The 15,787-nt window shown below is 54.1% G+C and overlaps 1 protein-coding gene across 1 annotated transcript in view; it reads right to left on the bottom strand.

The window, feature by feature from the left end:
• The window catches only part of SEPTIN9 (septin 9), a 179,338-nt gene extending 165,025 nt beyond the window's left edge, over positions 1 to 14,313 (bottom strand). Inside the window, exon 1 of the mRNA XM_081575587.1 lies at positions 13,951 to 14,313. Within this exon, the coding sequence (XP_081431713.1) occupies positions 13,951 to 13,969 (19 nt within the window). The 5' untranslated portion in view covers positions 13,970 to 14,313. The remainder of the gene's footprint in view (positions 1 to 13,950) is intronic.
• Positions 14,314 to 15,787: the final 1,474 nt, after the last annotated feature.

Raw genomic sequence — 15,787 nt, 5'->3', positions numbered from 1 at the left:
GGACTGCTCATTAGAGGAAGTCAGGACAGGGTCTGTGATCCGGAGAAAACAGTGAGGATTTGGGGGCTGTGAATCCCAGTGCGCTCCCATACTTGCCCCCCTCCCACCCCCAAAAACTCCCCATCTGGAATCTGTGCTCACCTAGGCAGGGCCAAGGCCATGTCCCAACTGTTCACGAACTACAGGCCAGTGAGGAACACTAGTCAGGTTTCACACGTGGAGGCCACAAGATTAAAGTACACTTCTGGGACTTCCCTGGTGGTCTACTGGTTAAGAATCAGCACTTCCACTGCAGGGAACATGGGCTCAGTCACTGGCAGGGGAACTAAGATCCCACAGGCCATACAGCACAGCCAAAAAATAAATTAAATAAAAAAAAAGAAACACTTCAGATCAGATGAGACAAAAGACAAGAGGAAGCAGTGAGTGGGGACAGGACTCACTGCTGCTCTGTGTCCCAGAGAGAAGGAAAACGCAGCATTTCAATCAGGAAAGAAGGTGGCCAGACACGGAGATGGGGCTCTTGGTCCTCGAAAGAAAGTGGGTGACTCATGTTCCACCCATGATCGAGGTGGCCAGGGGCAGGGGGAGGATAGCTGGGATGCTCTGGGGAGCACTGCCTTGTAAAAATACCATCGGGGTGGAGAGCATTACTACAGCCTGATGGCAGAGCCCACCCCCAGGTAAACAGCCCTGCGTTCTCCCTGACCCTTCACCATAGATCAGCCAGGTGCCCCTCAACTGGGCAGACCAGTGCTGGCCCCCGAGTCTAGGGGGCCTGGATGCCTATCTCATGGGTGTTCCCCATGCATATAATTTGGGGAGTCTGGAAAAGAGAGAGAAGGACACAGTCACTATGAAGACCTCTTATATTTGTTTCCTTTCAGCCAAATTTTTATGATAGAATCTGGCAAAATACAAGATTAAATGGGCACTGAGAATCTACATAGACTCTGGAGCTAGTGTATTATTGTTTAGTTGCTGAGTCGTGTCTGACTCTTTTGCGACCCCACCAGGCTCTTCTGTCCATGGAATTTTCCAGACAAGAATACTGGAGTGGGCTGTCATTTCCTTCTCCAGGGGATCTTGCTGACCCAGGGATCGAACCCGCGTTTTCTGCATTGGCAGACGGGTGTTTTACCACTGAGCCATCAGGGAAGCCCAGTGTATTATTATTATATTAGTGACAGGGGACTTCATGCACCATCATCTTCTCCTATTGGGGTCGCAGAGCCACACTGTCCCACCTATGATCGGGGTGGCCGTCCTCAACCCCTCTGCGGTCTCACACACCCCAGACATCTTAACCCAAGGAGGGGGCAGAGCAGGAATCAGGCTGTCCTGAGGGGAGGGTGACGTGGCCACACACACACGCACACACACATCCTTTGCTCTACTGCCAGCAATGTATGGGACTGGACAGCCCTTCCCAGCCAGAAAGTCATCATTTTCTCAAAAGGGAGCTTTGCAGGAAGGGGCACAGTGCAAACTCAAGCACAAACACCCATTTTCAATAACGACAGGAGGTTATCTGCAGCAAGGAATCAATACTCAGTTTTTTCTTAAGAATCACGCGAGTCCGTCCGGAAAGGACAAAGTCATTCAGACCTTGGCCAGGAGCCTTCTGCCGCTCCGGCTGCCCACAGCACCACAATCTTCCCCTTCTCCTGGGGTTCGTGTGCTCACAGAGGCTGTGAAGAGCTGTCTGGGTCAAAGCCAAGGGCTTCAGCTGGCAGTGAAGGGTCCCATTCCAGGCTTATCTTCAGAGGAACCTGAGATAAGGAGATAAGCCTCTTCCTCTTGTCCCTCCTCTGCCCTTGGCATTTGCTGCCCACTGAGGTGTGCACTCAACAGGTGAGCAGGGCAGCCTTCCTCCTCCCTCCAGGCTGGCAGCTGGGGCTGTGTATTAAAGGGAACCTCAAGGATTCATCCACAAGGCAAGGAATCCTTCTGCCTGGCTGAGCTGCTCCAGCATAAGACTAAATACTGCAGAAAGTTCCATTTTCAGCAAAGCTTGGAATCTCAAAGAAACAGGTTCTAGTCCCTTCTCTGACTTCCGCTCTGACCTGCCATTCCCCTTGTCAAGTGGAGGGGGTGCTCCTGGCCCACAGCCCACCCAGCTGCAAAGCCCCAGCCCAAAGGGGGCCTAGCCCCTGATGCTGACGGCTAGGGTGGGGCCAGGCAGAGCCACACCCAGGTGAGAGTAAGAGACACCAGGGTGCAAATCCACCTCCAGCTCTCACTGCATCTTCGGTTAAGTTTTTAGCCTTTCTAAGCCTCAGTTTCCGCACCTACAAAATGTAGACTCATGAAAGTATTAGTGAGCATCTCCTCTGCACCGGGCGCTGCGTAAGGAGATGGGGACACAGTGGTGACCAACAGTGAGCTGGCCACTCTCTCGGTGGCACTCCCAGCCCAGTGGGGAGGCAACACCGATATCATAGACTGAGGAAGTGTCAGCAGCTCTGGCCCGTGGAGGGCCCTGCATCATCACCACTAGAGGCCAGGCTCATCACGTGACATCAGTGCTGACGCACGGGGCCCTTCCCTTGAGGGTTTGCCAGCCCTGGGTGTCTGCACTCTGGGTCCCATTCACATAAAAGACCCTGCCATCCAAAATACATGATACTTGGGAATTCCTTGGTGGTACAGTAGTTAGGACTCCATGCTTTCGCTGCCAAGGATACGGGTTCAATCCCTGGTCGGGAACTAAGATCCCACGAGCTGAGCGGCACGGCCAAAGCAAATAACAAAAAAACACGACAGCTAAGTCTGAATTTCAACTAAACAACAGATAATTTAAAGCAGAAATGAACCCCCATCCTTCTCCCTTCCCAGGCTCTCTTTAGTGGCAGAGGAGTTGACCTCTGCAGGCTGAGGTCTCTGGGTCCCCAGGTCTACAGCCTTTTGGCTGGATTCCACCTATAGGAGGAGACTGGGAGGTGCGAGCCAGGGGGATCCAGGGTAGATCTTTCCCTGGCTCTCAGCCTTGGAAGGTTTCTCCAGTGGCAGATTTTGTCTACTCTGCAGCTGCAGCTCCGGCCAGGCAGGTTCACCTTCATCCAGCCATCCATCAGGTAACCCTGATCCCTGGACTCTAATAACACGCCTTCCTCCCTCTGATCCCCTGATGGGGGGTGGATGGGGAGTAATGGCTTCTCCCCGCTGATCTCTGATTGCCTCCAAGGAGCTAAGAAACATCAGACACCAGGGTCCTTAATTCAGGTACATCCCATTTCAAGGTAGTTGACAAGGGCCATAGAAATATGTTCACATAGTCAAGTGTTTTTGCAAGATTTGCAAAATGGAATAAATTTTAACCCCAATCGGTTATGATTGCTTTCTCCTTCTACTCTGAGTTCCTGCCCAGTCCTTTCTCTTGTGCACGGTACCAGCGGAGGGGTGACAGGCCTTTGGGAGCTCCTGCTAATGAAAAGTTGAATTGGGAGAATAGTTTGGATTTCAGTGGGCTTTATTTACAAGATTTACAGTTATTTCCATGCATAGTTAAGTGACTGCTCGTCACCCCCATGTTAAGGCCAGGAATACTCCTTCTACTTACTTTCCCAAATCTGTCTACTGTGCAAAATCTGAAGGAATAAGATAGGAATGTGTCTGCTGTATTTAAAACGGATAACCAACAGGGACCGACTGTATGGCACATAGAACTCTCCTCAGTGTTATGTGGCAGTCTGGATGGGAGGGGAGTTTGGGGAGAACGGATACAGGTATACGGCTGAGTCCCTTCGCTGTTCATCTAAAACTGTTACAACATTGCTAATCGGCTATATCCCAATACAAAATTACAAGTTAAAAAAATAATAAAGTAAATGGAAAAAAAAGATATGAATGTGTCCCGCAGTACCTGTTGCCAGAAAAACGGGGGCAGTGTGGGAGAGCAAGACTTGAAGCATATGGAGCCAGAGGCTGCTGGTGGTTTGGTCGCTAAGTCGTGTTTGACTCTTGTGACCTCATGGACTATCGTTTGCCAGGCTCCCCTGTCCTTGGGATTTCCCAGACAAGGATACTGGAGTGGGTTGCCATTTCCTTCTCTAGGGGATCTTTCCGATCCAGGGATTGAACGCTGGTCTCCTGCATTGCAGGCAGATTCTTACCAACGGAGCCACCAGGGAAGACCTAGCCAGAGGCTGGTCTGTGGGAAATTATTCCAGTCACCAGATAAAATGTTGTAAGCAGAGAATCCAATTCTCTTCAACTCAAAACAGAAAGTATCTCTGGTCAGAAAGAAATGCAATAATGTACCACATAAAGTTGGAGCTTCCCAAATGGCACGAGTGGTAAAGAACCCGCCTGACAGTGCAGGAGACGTAAGAGACTTGGGTTTGATCCTTGGGTTGGGAAGATCCCCTGGAGAAGGGAATGGCAACCCACTCCAGTATTCTTGCCTGGAGAATCCCCATGGCCAGAGAAGCCTGGCGGGCTACAGTCCATGGGGTCGTAAACAGTCAGACATGACTGAAGCAACTTAGCACGCATGCACACCACATACAGTTACAAATGCCCCGTACTTGTCTCTTTCTTTCTGGACGGGAATCACATGAAAACGGAATTTATCAGAATTCTTGTGTTTATAGGATGAAAAATTGCAGCAGTGCCAAAAGCTCTGAGTTAAGGTACCCTTTTTCACACATCCCAACTACCAAAAGTAAAAATTAAATTAAAAAAAATTATTTGGCTACGTTGCACAGTATGCAGGATCTTAGTTCCCCAACCAGGGATGAAACCTGTGTCCCCTGTATTGGCAGGGCGGAGTCTTAATTACTGGACAACGCCCCCCCCCCAACCAGGGAAGTTCCTAAATTTTTATTAACTAAGAGATGAATTAACTTTCTATTCTCTCAGTAAAAAACCATATTGCACAATCATCATATAAAGAAGTGATCAAGCAATATTCAGCTAAAAAATGTAGGGAAATAAATTACTTTGGAGACAAGACAAGTAGTTGATTGATAGAAAAAATTAATGTTAGCTTTCTGAATTGGAGGGATGCTTATGAGATCTGTCCACTGTTTAAAACTTATAATCTCAAATTTCTTTTCTCATTCTAAACAAATAACCCCATGCGTACCGTTAAAGAGCTGCATAAACCCCACACACAACCCTGGCTGCCTCTTTGTGCCCTATTCGGCTTCTCCATCTTCTGTACATTTAAGTCCTTCTTTCTAAATCCTGGAGTGGTTTTTGTTTCCTGGTTAGACCTCGGTTCACATGCCACAAGCAAACTGTTCATGTGAGAAAGATGAGCAGACTGACAAAGTAGGGCCAATGGACCAAGGAGGAAATCGTGGATAAGGTGGAGGATGGTTAGCGATCAGAAATAAATGAAACAACAAAAGGAGCAGCAAGGGGACACCCCAGAATATGAGAAAGGCTGAACCATTCTTTGAGTCCTTCTGCTTACTGGGCAGCAGGTCACCAAAGAGGTGGGCGTGTCTCACTCAACCTGTCAATGCTCCCGAGATTAAATCCAAGGATACACATAGGGAGGTGCGATCAGGGACTGAGGGGCAGAGGCCCCCTGGGAGGGAAGACAGGAGGTGAGAGAAACAAAAGAGCAGCCACGGAGGGTCGGCTGGACAGGCAGCACTGGGGCCTGGCCTGCGGAGCCTGAAGGTTCCAGAAGAAACTGCAGCCCAAGTAACCTGGCAGCAGAATGAATGATCTCCAGGAGAGGTGGCTGCTTACCTGGGGGCAGGCAGCCCATCTCTAAGACTAGGGCATTCAGGCTGGCCCAAGGAAGCAAGGAAACCCCCTTCTGCATCCTCTAGGGTCCAAAGAAGAGAGGGAGAGGAGAGGCAGCGAGGGGGGGAGCAGTTGGCATCATTCCTCACAGAGAGGAATCGCAGACTGTAGGCAACAGGGCAGAGCTTTTAAAGGACAAGAAAACCCGGGGACTTCTCAGCGGCTATAAGCAGGCTGATAATTGGGGCAAATGGCATTTTCTGTTCATTAAACCTCTTAATAAACTGCTGGGTTAAGAACACTTGTTTGGGACTTCTCTGGCAGCTCAATGGTAAAGAATTCACCTGTCAATGCAGGCTCGATCCCTGAACTGGGAAGATCCCACATGTCTCAGAGCAACTAAGCCTGTGCACAACTCCTGAGCCTGTCCTCTTAGAGCCGGGGAGCTGCACCACTGAGCCCACGAGCCCCAGTGCCCTAGAGTCCGTGCCCCGCTAAGAGAAGCCTGCACACTACTAGAGCAGCCCCCGCTGCCCAGAGCTAGAGAAAAGCCCTGCAGCAGTGAAAATCCAGCACAGCCAAAAATAAATAAGTAAAATTGTATAAAGAAAAGAACACTTGTTTGGTTTCTGGAGCCCTCCCAGGAATGCTGGAAAAGGGAATCATCTTGGGCAGTATTTTATTAAATTAATTGCCTCCAAAAATTTCCAGTATCCAGCCAGTCCATGTCTCACAGCTACAAGCACGGCTACTGTTAACATCTCCAGCTCAGCACAGCATTCTCGGTTCAGGGTCACGGACGCCCATCACCAAGGAAGAGCGCCAGCATCTGCAGACCGTTTAAGTGCTCTGGTGAGAGGAGGGCTAAGTAAATTCGGCAGCATCCACTCTGAAAAGCCATTCAAACTGTAATTAGGGAATCCATGCATGAGATCTGATTTTAATGTGAAAAGAGCAGAATTAAAAATGATCTGTACAGAGACTATGCAACTCTCTGAAAAAACATTATATCCCTTTGATAATTAAATCACACAATACAACCATGCATGTGGAAACAAGTCCAAACGGAACACAAAAAGCAATGTTGTAACTGATAGGATTGGAGAATCTGTTCTTTTAATTTCCTGTTCACATTGTTTGGTAACAAGTAATGAACAAGATTACCTGGGGCTTCCCAGGTGGCTCAGTGGTAAAGAATCCGCCCGCCAGTGCAAGAGATGCCAGAGACGTGGGTTCCATCCCAGGGTTGGGAAGATTCCCCTCGAGTAGGAAATGGCAACCCACTCCAGTGTTCTTGCCTGGAAAACCCTGTGGACAGAGGAGCCTGGCGGGCTACAGTCCATGGGGTCTCAAAGAGTTGGACACGACTGAGTGACTGAGCATCACCACAATGAACAACCAAATAAAGAAAAAGCCGAGAGAAAGAAGAGATAAACAGCGTCTTTTAGAAAGTTTTCCTTTAAAAAGTAAAGTAAGGCACAGGCTTGGCAGCTAGAGCATCAGTCCCCAGCGACCAGGAAAACCCTGCCACCAGGAAGATCGGCTCCGCATGGCCCAGAGTCCATTCACCACACCTCGGGGCCCCTGACATGGACCGGAAGTCTACCTCCCCTGCTCCGGCCCCCACGATGCTGCCACTCTGCGCACACGGCTGTCATTCCACCACCTGGCGTTGTCCCCACGACGTCTACACTGGGTACCCTCTGCACAAAAACCCAACACCTGCGCCTGGGCCCTGCATCTAGAGTCCAAGTCACCTGTTCATTAGTGAGGTTTGCAAACCACCATCCCCCCATATCCCTCTGGGTTGATTACCCCAGTCCTTTGGCTGGAAGATGACAGGGTTGCGTTTAACCCACTTCCAAGTGGCTTTGGGTTACAGGAGCCTTATTCTCGGGCTGAGCCCCAATCCTGGTGGAAACAGGAGGCACAGTCCAGGGGAGGACTGTGAAAGCCCCAGGATGTGGATCAGATTGATTGGCAGGACAAGCCCGAGGCGGCCTGCCAGCTAGCCTCTGCCCAGGTCTTCCCAGCCCCTCCTGGTAACCACGCTTGTGGGAGTGATCCCCGGCCAGGCTGCCCCAACACGCCTGGCCCAGCCGGGACAAGGGGCCCAGGCACACTCTCAGGGAGGTCTAGGGTGGACGCGGCCAGCCCCTGGTTCAGAGCTACAGCCTTGAGAGGCCCAGTAGGGCCCAGTCACAGCCCAGGCTTCATGGTACACCTACCCTTTAAGAGTTCTGGGGGGAGCAAGGCCTCCCCAGGAACCAGAAAAGGGCAAGGTCACCCCCCTCTCTCATGGGGATCCCTCCTGCCTCGGTCTGGCCTCTGAAACCCTGGGCCAGGGAGGGCACTACTTCCTGAAGAGGGGGGTGATCTGGCCCTTCTCGCCCCACCCAGCACTTCCAGGGGCCCTTGGGAAGCTGGGGGCCACACATGCAGGCCGGAGTGGTCATCCAGGGTTCCTCTTCCCCGTCACAAAGCCAGCACTGCTCAGAGGATGACCAGGACTCGAGCTCCGTCCAGAGAGGGTGGGCAGCCAGCTGACCTGTGCGCTGGGATCATCTTCCTCTCGCCCTTCCTATCCCAGAGGCGTGCAAGCTGCCAGCAGTCACGCTTCACAGAACCAGGTCAGATTAAGCCCGGAACAAAGCTCAGTTGTTGCAGGGCTTCCAAGAGGCCACTGACAGCAGGACACCCGGAGCCGCCTCCCCCTCCCCCAGGCAGCGCCTCAATGCCCCCCTTCACGTGGGCTGCAAATGGACCCGGCCCCCAGGGTGGGGACAGGGAGATAAGGCAGGGAGAAACTGGGCTGGGAGCAGAAGGCCACACTCAACCCAGGAGACCCAAGGCCAGGACGCCCTTCCAAAGCAGTGCGGAAAGCCACCTGCCTGCAGGAAGGAGCCAGCCCTCAGCGATGTCCGGCAGACTCTTCTGGGAAGAACAACTGAACCTACACCGAGGCTCGAAACAGGCCAGGAACTTGCAAAATGGGCACCCTCAGCTCTGCCCAGCTGCTCTAGCAAAACCATGGGTACTTGGCCTCTTGACAGTTTCTGGGCCCGGTTACAGCTGCCCAACAGGGAAGGGGCAGGCTGACCAGCTACCGGCCTCAGGGATCCTTCAGTTCTCCTATCAAACTCAGGGCCCCATGGTCCCAGGCCTGACCTCAGGCCTGACCCAGCCCCAGAGCCCTGTGACCAGCAGGACAGGCTGCCTTCCATCAGTGCTTCTGGAAAGGCAATCTCTTGTAGCTGCCACAGGGACTCACTGGCCAAGGTCTCTGCTAGAGCACTGTGGGGGCTGTAACCTTGTGTGCGCCTCTTTGGGGCCCCAGGGGGCATCCCCGCCACTCATACCCACCGATCCCCCATAAATCCCCTGGCGGTGCCTGTGGCTGGGGTGTTCCAAAGTTACAGCTCCAGGGACTTCCCCGGTGATCTAGTGGTTAAGAATTCACCTTGCAATGCAGAGTATGCGGGTCTGAGCCGCGGTGGGGGAGCTAAGATCCCGCATGCCGCAGAGCAACTAAGCCCGCAAACCACAACTAGAGAAAGCCCGCATGCCACACGGAAGACCCAGCACAGTCAAAATATATATATATACATGAAAAAACCAAGCAACAGCTCCTGGAGGGGTGCAGGAACCCAGCATGTCATCTCCCTCCCCACCCACCACTTACCCCCCCACCTGCCCCTCTGCCCCCCAAGGCCTGGGACCTCTCTCTCCAGCCCCCCTCCCCCCGCCAAGGCCACCAGTGGGATCCGCCCAGGAACTGGCGCTCAAGGCCCCGGGGGCCGGGCCCTGCGCGCGGCTGTGTGCTGAACCCTTCTTATCAAGCCCATCTTAAGCAAACTGCAGAGCCCACGCAACCCTGCTCATGGACAAACAGAGGTGAATGCAGAAACAAGGTCCCACCCCCAGGTCCCATCCCTGTGGGGCCTGGGACAGGCAGGGAGTCTTCGAGGAGGGTGGCCCAAGAAGCCGGGCGGAGGATGGTGGGGGGTGCCTTTTCCAGATATTGGGGTCCCTGGTGAGATGCCCTCTGCTGACACTGGCACATGGGAGCTCCGGGCACGTGGCCGGCCCGTCCTTCCACCTGGACATACACTCCAGACCGCTGGCCTTGAGGGGCGATCTCGTGTCCCTTCTGCACCCCAGCTGGCCTGAACTGGTCACCCAGGGGGTCTCCAGGAGGAGTGGGGGCTGTCTCAAACTCAGGTGCGTCATCAGGTGCATGGCACTGTGTGTCTGGACCCCCTCAGGGCAGGCTGAGGAGATGCTGACAGGCAGGTGACTTTGGTGGGGGGCTGGGGAGAGGTGAGGCGGAGGGGTGGGCAGATAACTGCCAACAGGCTGGGGAGAGGGTGGGTCACAGCATCAGGCTCCGCCAGCTCCCCAAGGACTGGGAGGGCCTCTGGGTCCACAAGGGTCCGTGACCCTCGGCACCAGTCCAAGGGAGCCATGGACAGACTGCCTGAGGTGGCTCTTTCTCTCCACCCAGGTCCCTGCAGCAGCCCGAGCGAGCAGGCTGGGACCTGAGGAGGCAGAGGTGCGGCAGCCAGAGCGGAGCGGGGCGGAGGGGCAGGGCCAGAAGGGGCAGGAACCGGCCTTTCCTCCCCCACTCCCCCACACCCCCGTGCTCCTCGCCCTCAACCCCGGCTCCCGCTCCAGGACTTGCTCCTCTAGTCTCCGCTTCCCAGAACTCAGCTCCCCAAGCGCTGGGCGTGGGGAAGGCTGCTCGCCAGGCTAATCTCTCTAACTGCAGCCTCCCGTCCTGCCCAGGGCTCTGCGGAGCAAGTGCAAGAGCTTTTCAACCTTTGGTAGGCCAGGTACCGCTTCGGGGATCTCCTGAAAGTCACCAAGCATCTCCGAATAATTCCCCAAGTGCACACCGGCTCGATTTTATTCCCCATTTCTGTGGCTCGTGGACCTCAGCTAAGCACCCTCAGCACTGAGAATTCCCAGGGGATCCGGGGCCACTGAAAGGCACAGTGGCACAATATGCAACCAGAAGTCCCAAATTCAGGACACCGGAGAGTTCAGACAGCAGCCCGCTCTGACGCCAAGGGGCTGAGGGAGAAGCCCGGGCCACAGGCCTGGCCTTCAAACCAACAGAGGCCCAGGGAGGGCGCCAGCAGCCCCCCAGGCATCCTGGCAAAGCTGGTGACACACAGCTCCTTGTGCGTGCGTCCTGCGGGTGATAAGGATAATGAAGCAAGCTACGGATGGCGCAGGCATTCAAGCCTTTCACGCATGAGCTCATTTCATCGTTATAACAAATGAGCACTGCCCGTGTCTAACAGACGAGGCAAACAAGACACACGACGAGATGGAGGAGGTGCCAGCCTAGGATTTAATTCCGGGAGCCCGTGCTGTGAACCACTGGGCCACACTGCCCACAGCTCTGCCTGGCTGGAACATTGAGTGAGGTGTATCCAGGAAGTGCCTGGAGCAGAACTGGAACCACCGGACACAGAGCTGTTCCCACGCAACCCCCTGGCATCCTGCAGCCTCAGGGGGTACTCACTCTGTTCCCCACCTAGAAGGACCCTTTTTATTCTCCACCTTCTCAAAGCTGCTCATTCTTCAAGGCCCACTTCAATCTCAGGTCCCCCAGAAAAACCTCCCCTACCCAGGGCAATCCAGTAGCTTTTGGAGACTGTACCACTCGTTGGGGTGGGAGGGGCGGGGGTGTTAACTAGCCAGGTTAACACTCTGCATCTTACCTCCCATGAGAATGCAGCTTGCTTGCAAACAAGGACCACGTCTTTCCACCATCTTTGTACCCTCAAGGCCCTGGCTGGACAGGCCCAGTGCGTAATGTGTCCAGTGAGTGTTTATCCAAGGCACTCAGGATCCCCTCAAACATATTTTTAAAATTCCTCCCTTTTCAGAGACTCATGAGTGCTCAAGCCAGCTCTGCTGATAACATATTTGATTTCTTTGTTTCTTTTTTAGCGTCTAAACAACAACATTTATTATTTACTTGGCTTTAATAGGTCTTAGTTGCAGCATGTGGGATCTAGTTCCCCGACCAGGGATCAAACCCAGGCAGGCCCCCTGTTCTGGGAGCACAGAGTCTTAGCCACTGGACCACCAGGGAAGTCTCTCGATTTATTTTTGAGCCCACAAATAGGTCTCAAAGGAATAATCCCACTCAATCCAGATAAAAAATAAAAGCCCTCCTGGTTGGCTGTCCTTGAATTTTTTTAACACTGGGGATCCTTCACAGTTTGATGCTTTCCCTAATTTCAGGGCACTGATGCTACATGGAAGTCAGTCTGACTTCTCAACAAGAGAGGGCACCAGAGAACTGGAGCCCCCTCAGAAGGGGACCAAGTGGCCACCTCGGCCCTGGGCCAGCCCCCTCCAGCCCAACCCCACACAACTGCAACAGAGTGACCCAGCTCGCCTTGGACCATCGCCAGGAGAAGAAGCTGGAAGAGGTCCAAGCTCTCCCAGGCCCGTCCTCCAGGGCCCTGCCCCTTCAGGTAAACACCGGAGACAGAAGGCCGCCTTTACAAGAGCTGGTTCCTACCCACCTGTGAACATTACTTTGAAACCTTCCTCTTTTTTTCTTTTTTCTTTTTTTTAATTTGCCAGGGCAGGAGGGAGCAGGCATGGAGAAGACACATCCAGCCTGCCTCAGAGGCCCTCTGGCATCTGTGTAGGAGGGTCTCAAAGTCCTCCCAGGAAAAGGCCAGCTCACTGGGGGGACTCTGGTGGCCAGACTGATCAGCAGAAGGCCAAGTGTGAGGAGCCAAGCGCAAGAGCCAACTGGTGTCCCTGGGCCACATTGGGCTGCCGAACTCAGGGAAAGGGCGATGCCCACAACCATCTCAAGAATTTGGAACCTGTTGGGGAGAGAGGCCGAGCGCCAAATCCTTGCCTATGCCACCTGGAAGCCCCCTCCTCCCCCACCATTACATCAATGCCCCCACACTCCTGAGAGGGAGCTGTGTTCAGGATGGGTGAGGGCCATGCTGTTTGCAACAGCGGGTAAAAGTTGAAATTCTAAGCCACTGACCCAGAAGGCCATTTTAGGGGAAGTTCTGAATTCTCTTTGAAACAAGTTATTCTTTATTACTTGTTTTGTTTCTGAAAAAATGGAAAGCAGGAGAAGACTGGGAAAATGTCCCAAAGGCAGAGGGATGGCCCAAAAGACCTCTTCAGCTCCAACTAAGTACCATGACTCTGTCCTCTTATCAAGAAAAATTAATTCATGAGTCCTTGGCAGAAAACTTCATGTCCAAGTAGATTAAGGGGAAGAACATAAGGAGAAATTTTGCAGGGTTAGCAGAAGAGATGCTGTTTATAACTTGACCATTGAGGAAGACAAAGGATCCGGCCTGGATCCCTTGGGGAAAATCACAAATTAAAAAAAGGATGGGAAAAAAGAACAGATCAAGATTATCCTTAACCAGACCTCCAAGGCTTGTGACCTCAGTTTACCCATCCTCAAAATGGAACTTCAGAGTACCCAAGGGGAAAATGCTTACAAAGGATCCTGAGTGCATGGTGGGAACTGGCCAGGCCCCTTCACCTGTCAAGCCTGCTAGTGAAGCTGGGATGCCAGCAAACCAAAAGGCATCCTGACACCCTAGAGGTGAATCTGAGTGGGCTTCAGGTGTAGCTGGATGGTCCCATTTGGGAATTTCCGGTGCTCCACTGGGTAGAAGAATAACAGGAATTCACCTGAAGAAAGGATGCTAAGACCTGGACCACCAGTCCTAGAAGCTGGCCCCAAGGAAATCCTCCACACAGCCCCCTCCCACGCACACATACGCACGGAGGGGGACCCAGAACGCCCGGACTCTCGGCCCCTGTCAAGTCAGCGATTCCGGAGAAGGTACAAGAGGGAAGGAGGGTGAAGAGGAGGGACGGCCAGCCCAGGGCAGTGGCTCCCACAGTGGCCCATCCAGACACCTGAGCGAGTAGTAGCCGACAGACGGGGGCAGGAGACTCTCCGCCAAGGTCAGAATCAGGGCCCAATCGTCTTGGGGGTCAGAGAGTTCGAGCACCCGGACTCCCCAGGGCACCAGTGGTCTCGGACTAGCGCGCGGGCCGAGACCCTGGAGCGGCGACGTAGAAGCAAAGGAGAAAAGTGTGGTGGGGGGGGGCCCAGCGTCTGGTCAGCGATCCCGATGCGGGGTGCAGCTGCATCAGCTGGCCGGTGGGACGCTCCACACCTCAAAGCTTGCCCCGGGACCCCGACCTCCCCTCCGCTCCGGGCGCGGTGCCCACCTGTGTAAGACTTCTTCATGGTGCCGTCGCGGCCGCCGCTCCCAGCAGAGTGTGGCGGGGAGGCCGCGGGGCTCGGGCTCCCAGGTCGCTAATCCCGGGCCGGGAGTGGGAGGGGTGAGGGCCGGGAGGAGGGGTCGGGGCCGGCCCCGCCCCGGCCCGGCCCGCCCCGCGCCCTCACACCTGGCGGAGCCCAACGCGCGGCGCATCCAGACCCCGGCCTGGAGCGCCAGTCCCGCGCCGGATCCTGAGCTCGCCCTGGTTCTGTCCGGGCGCGGTCCCTACACTGCAGCCCCGATGCAAGCTGTTCGACGGTGGGGGTCGCCAAGGTGGCGACCGTCCCCAGCAGCCACACCCCCCAGGCACGAACGTTTCCTTCCGGGGCGTCGCCGGCACTTTTCCAGTCCAGAGTCTGGGCGGGGCGGGGCCTCGCCAGGTGGCACCTGGAGGAGGGGCGCAGGAAGCGGCCTGGGGCTGGGTGGTGGTCGTTCCACACAGCCCGGGGCGGTGGGGGGGCGGGATCCGGAGTCCGCAGGCCGGCTAAGTGGACCGGGCAGGACCGGGCAGGAGGTCCCTACCGTATGTGCCCCGCTACTTTCCTGGTAATCCAGAGGAGCAGACTGCCTCGACTGCTTGATGAACTGGGGCCTCAGTTATGTCATCTGTACAATGGGTACGTTGGACCAGATGATAACTTCTGTTCCATCTGAGAAATATCGAATACCTTTCGGGCACCAGGTGCTGTGCGCGGTCAGGGCCTCGACGTCGGAGCGCAGATACGAGGGCACGCGTCTTTATAACCTGGGTAATGCAGTCAGGAGAATGAGTTCCTGAGCAAAAATTGTACAGAATTCTCTCTGCTTTTGTATCCCTAAAGAAGTTTTCCATAAGAAAATGATTTTTTGTTTTAATACAGAGGAAAAAGTGACGAATTTTGTCTAGCGGGTGTTGTCAGAGTTTTACTGAGGTAATTCCAAAACAAGGTTTTAAAGAATGAGCAAGAATTTGCCAGGCAGCCGAGGTGATCCTGGAAGTGGGAAGGGCGTGGCGGAGCGGGAGGCGCACGGCATCCCAGAACCTGCGGTCCAGAGGTCCAGAGGGAGCGGAGGAAACGATTCCGATTCCGGAAGCACTCCCAAGCTCTCAGCTGGGGCGCAACGCTGCCTTCTGCCCGACAATCCAGAGACTGTACGGAAAACGGAGGTAGAATTAACATCACCAAAACACCCTCTTCCCTTTTGCCTCTCCTCAGAGGTCCAAAAGCATTTCCATTGCCTGCTAGAGAGTAGAAAACCTGCCTAAGTAAGAATCGAGGCACACATGGTTCCACCAGATTGTTCCACCTGCTCCCCTTTCTTTCTTAAGAAATCTGTCCAGCCACAGCCCTGCAGGTCTGGCTACGTGCACCGTCCCACACCCTCTGGCTAGACTGATTGGACCAGAGTGGATGCTAGACTCCACCTGGGTCAACCTCCGGCTCCTTATCTGGGGTCCTGGGGAGGAGGCGACGGAGGGGAGAAGCCACAGGCCTGGAAACTGGAGATGAATTGTTAACATCTGTCCTTGAGTTCTGGGATAGCCACACACACCCACACACACACTCCCCCAAGGACCACTTGCACAGGCTCCCGCAAATTTCGCTCCAGCCAAGGCAGAAGGCTGAGCTCTGTCCTGATTCTGGTCAGTAGGCATGATGATTTCACCGCCGTACTGATGCCTGACCTTCCCAAGGCCCAACTGCCTATCAAGAATCTGTCTAATGGGCACAGTAGGGGTTGGTCGCCTCACTTAGCTCAAGTCAGAGGTCCTCTTGTTAGGGGAAGCACGCTGATTGAAACCG

Source organism: Giraffa tippelskirchi, chromosome 3 (assembly GCF_054371585.1).
Source record: "Giraffa tippelskirchi isolate mGirTip1 chromosome 3, T2T-mGirTip1v1.2.pri, whole genome shotgun sequence".
In the NCBI taxonomy this organism is placed as follows: domain Eukaryota; kingdom Metazoa; phylum Chordata; class Mammalia; order Artiodactyla; family Giraffidae; genus Giraffa; species Giraffa tippelskirchi.
The sequence above is the reverse complement of the archived record's forward strand: the minus strand, read 5'-3'. Positions and strand labels throughout refer to the sequence as shown.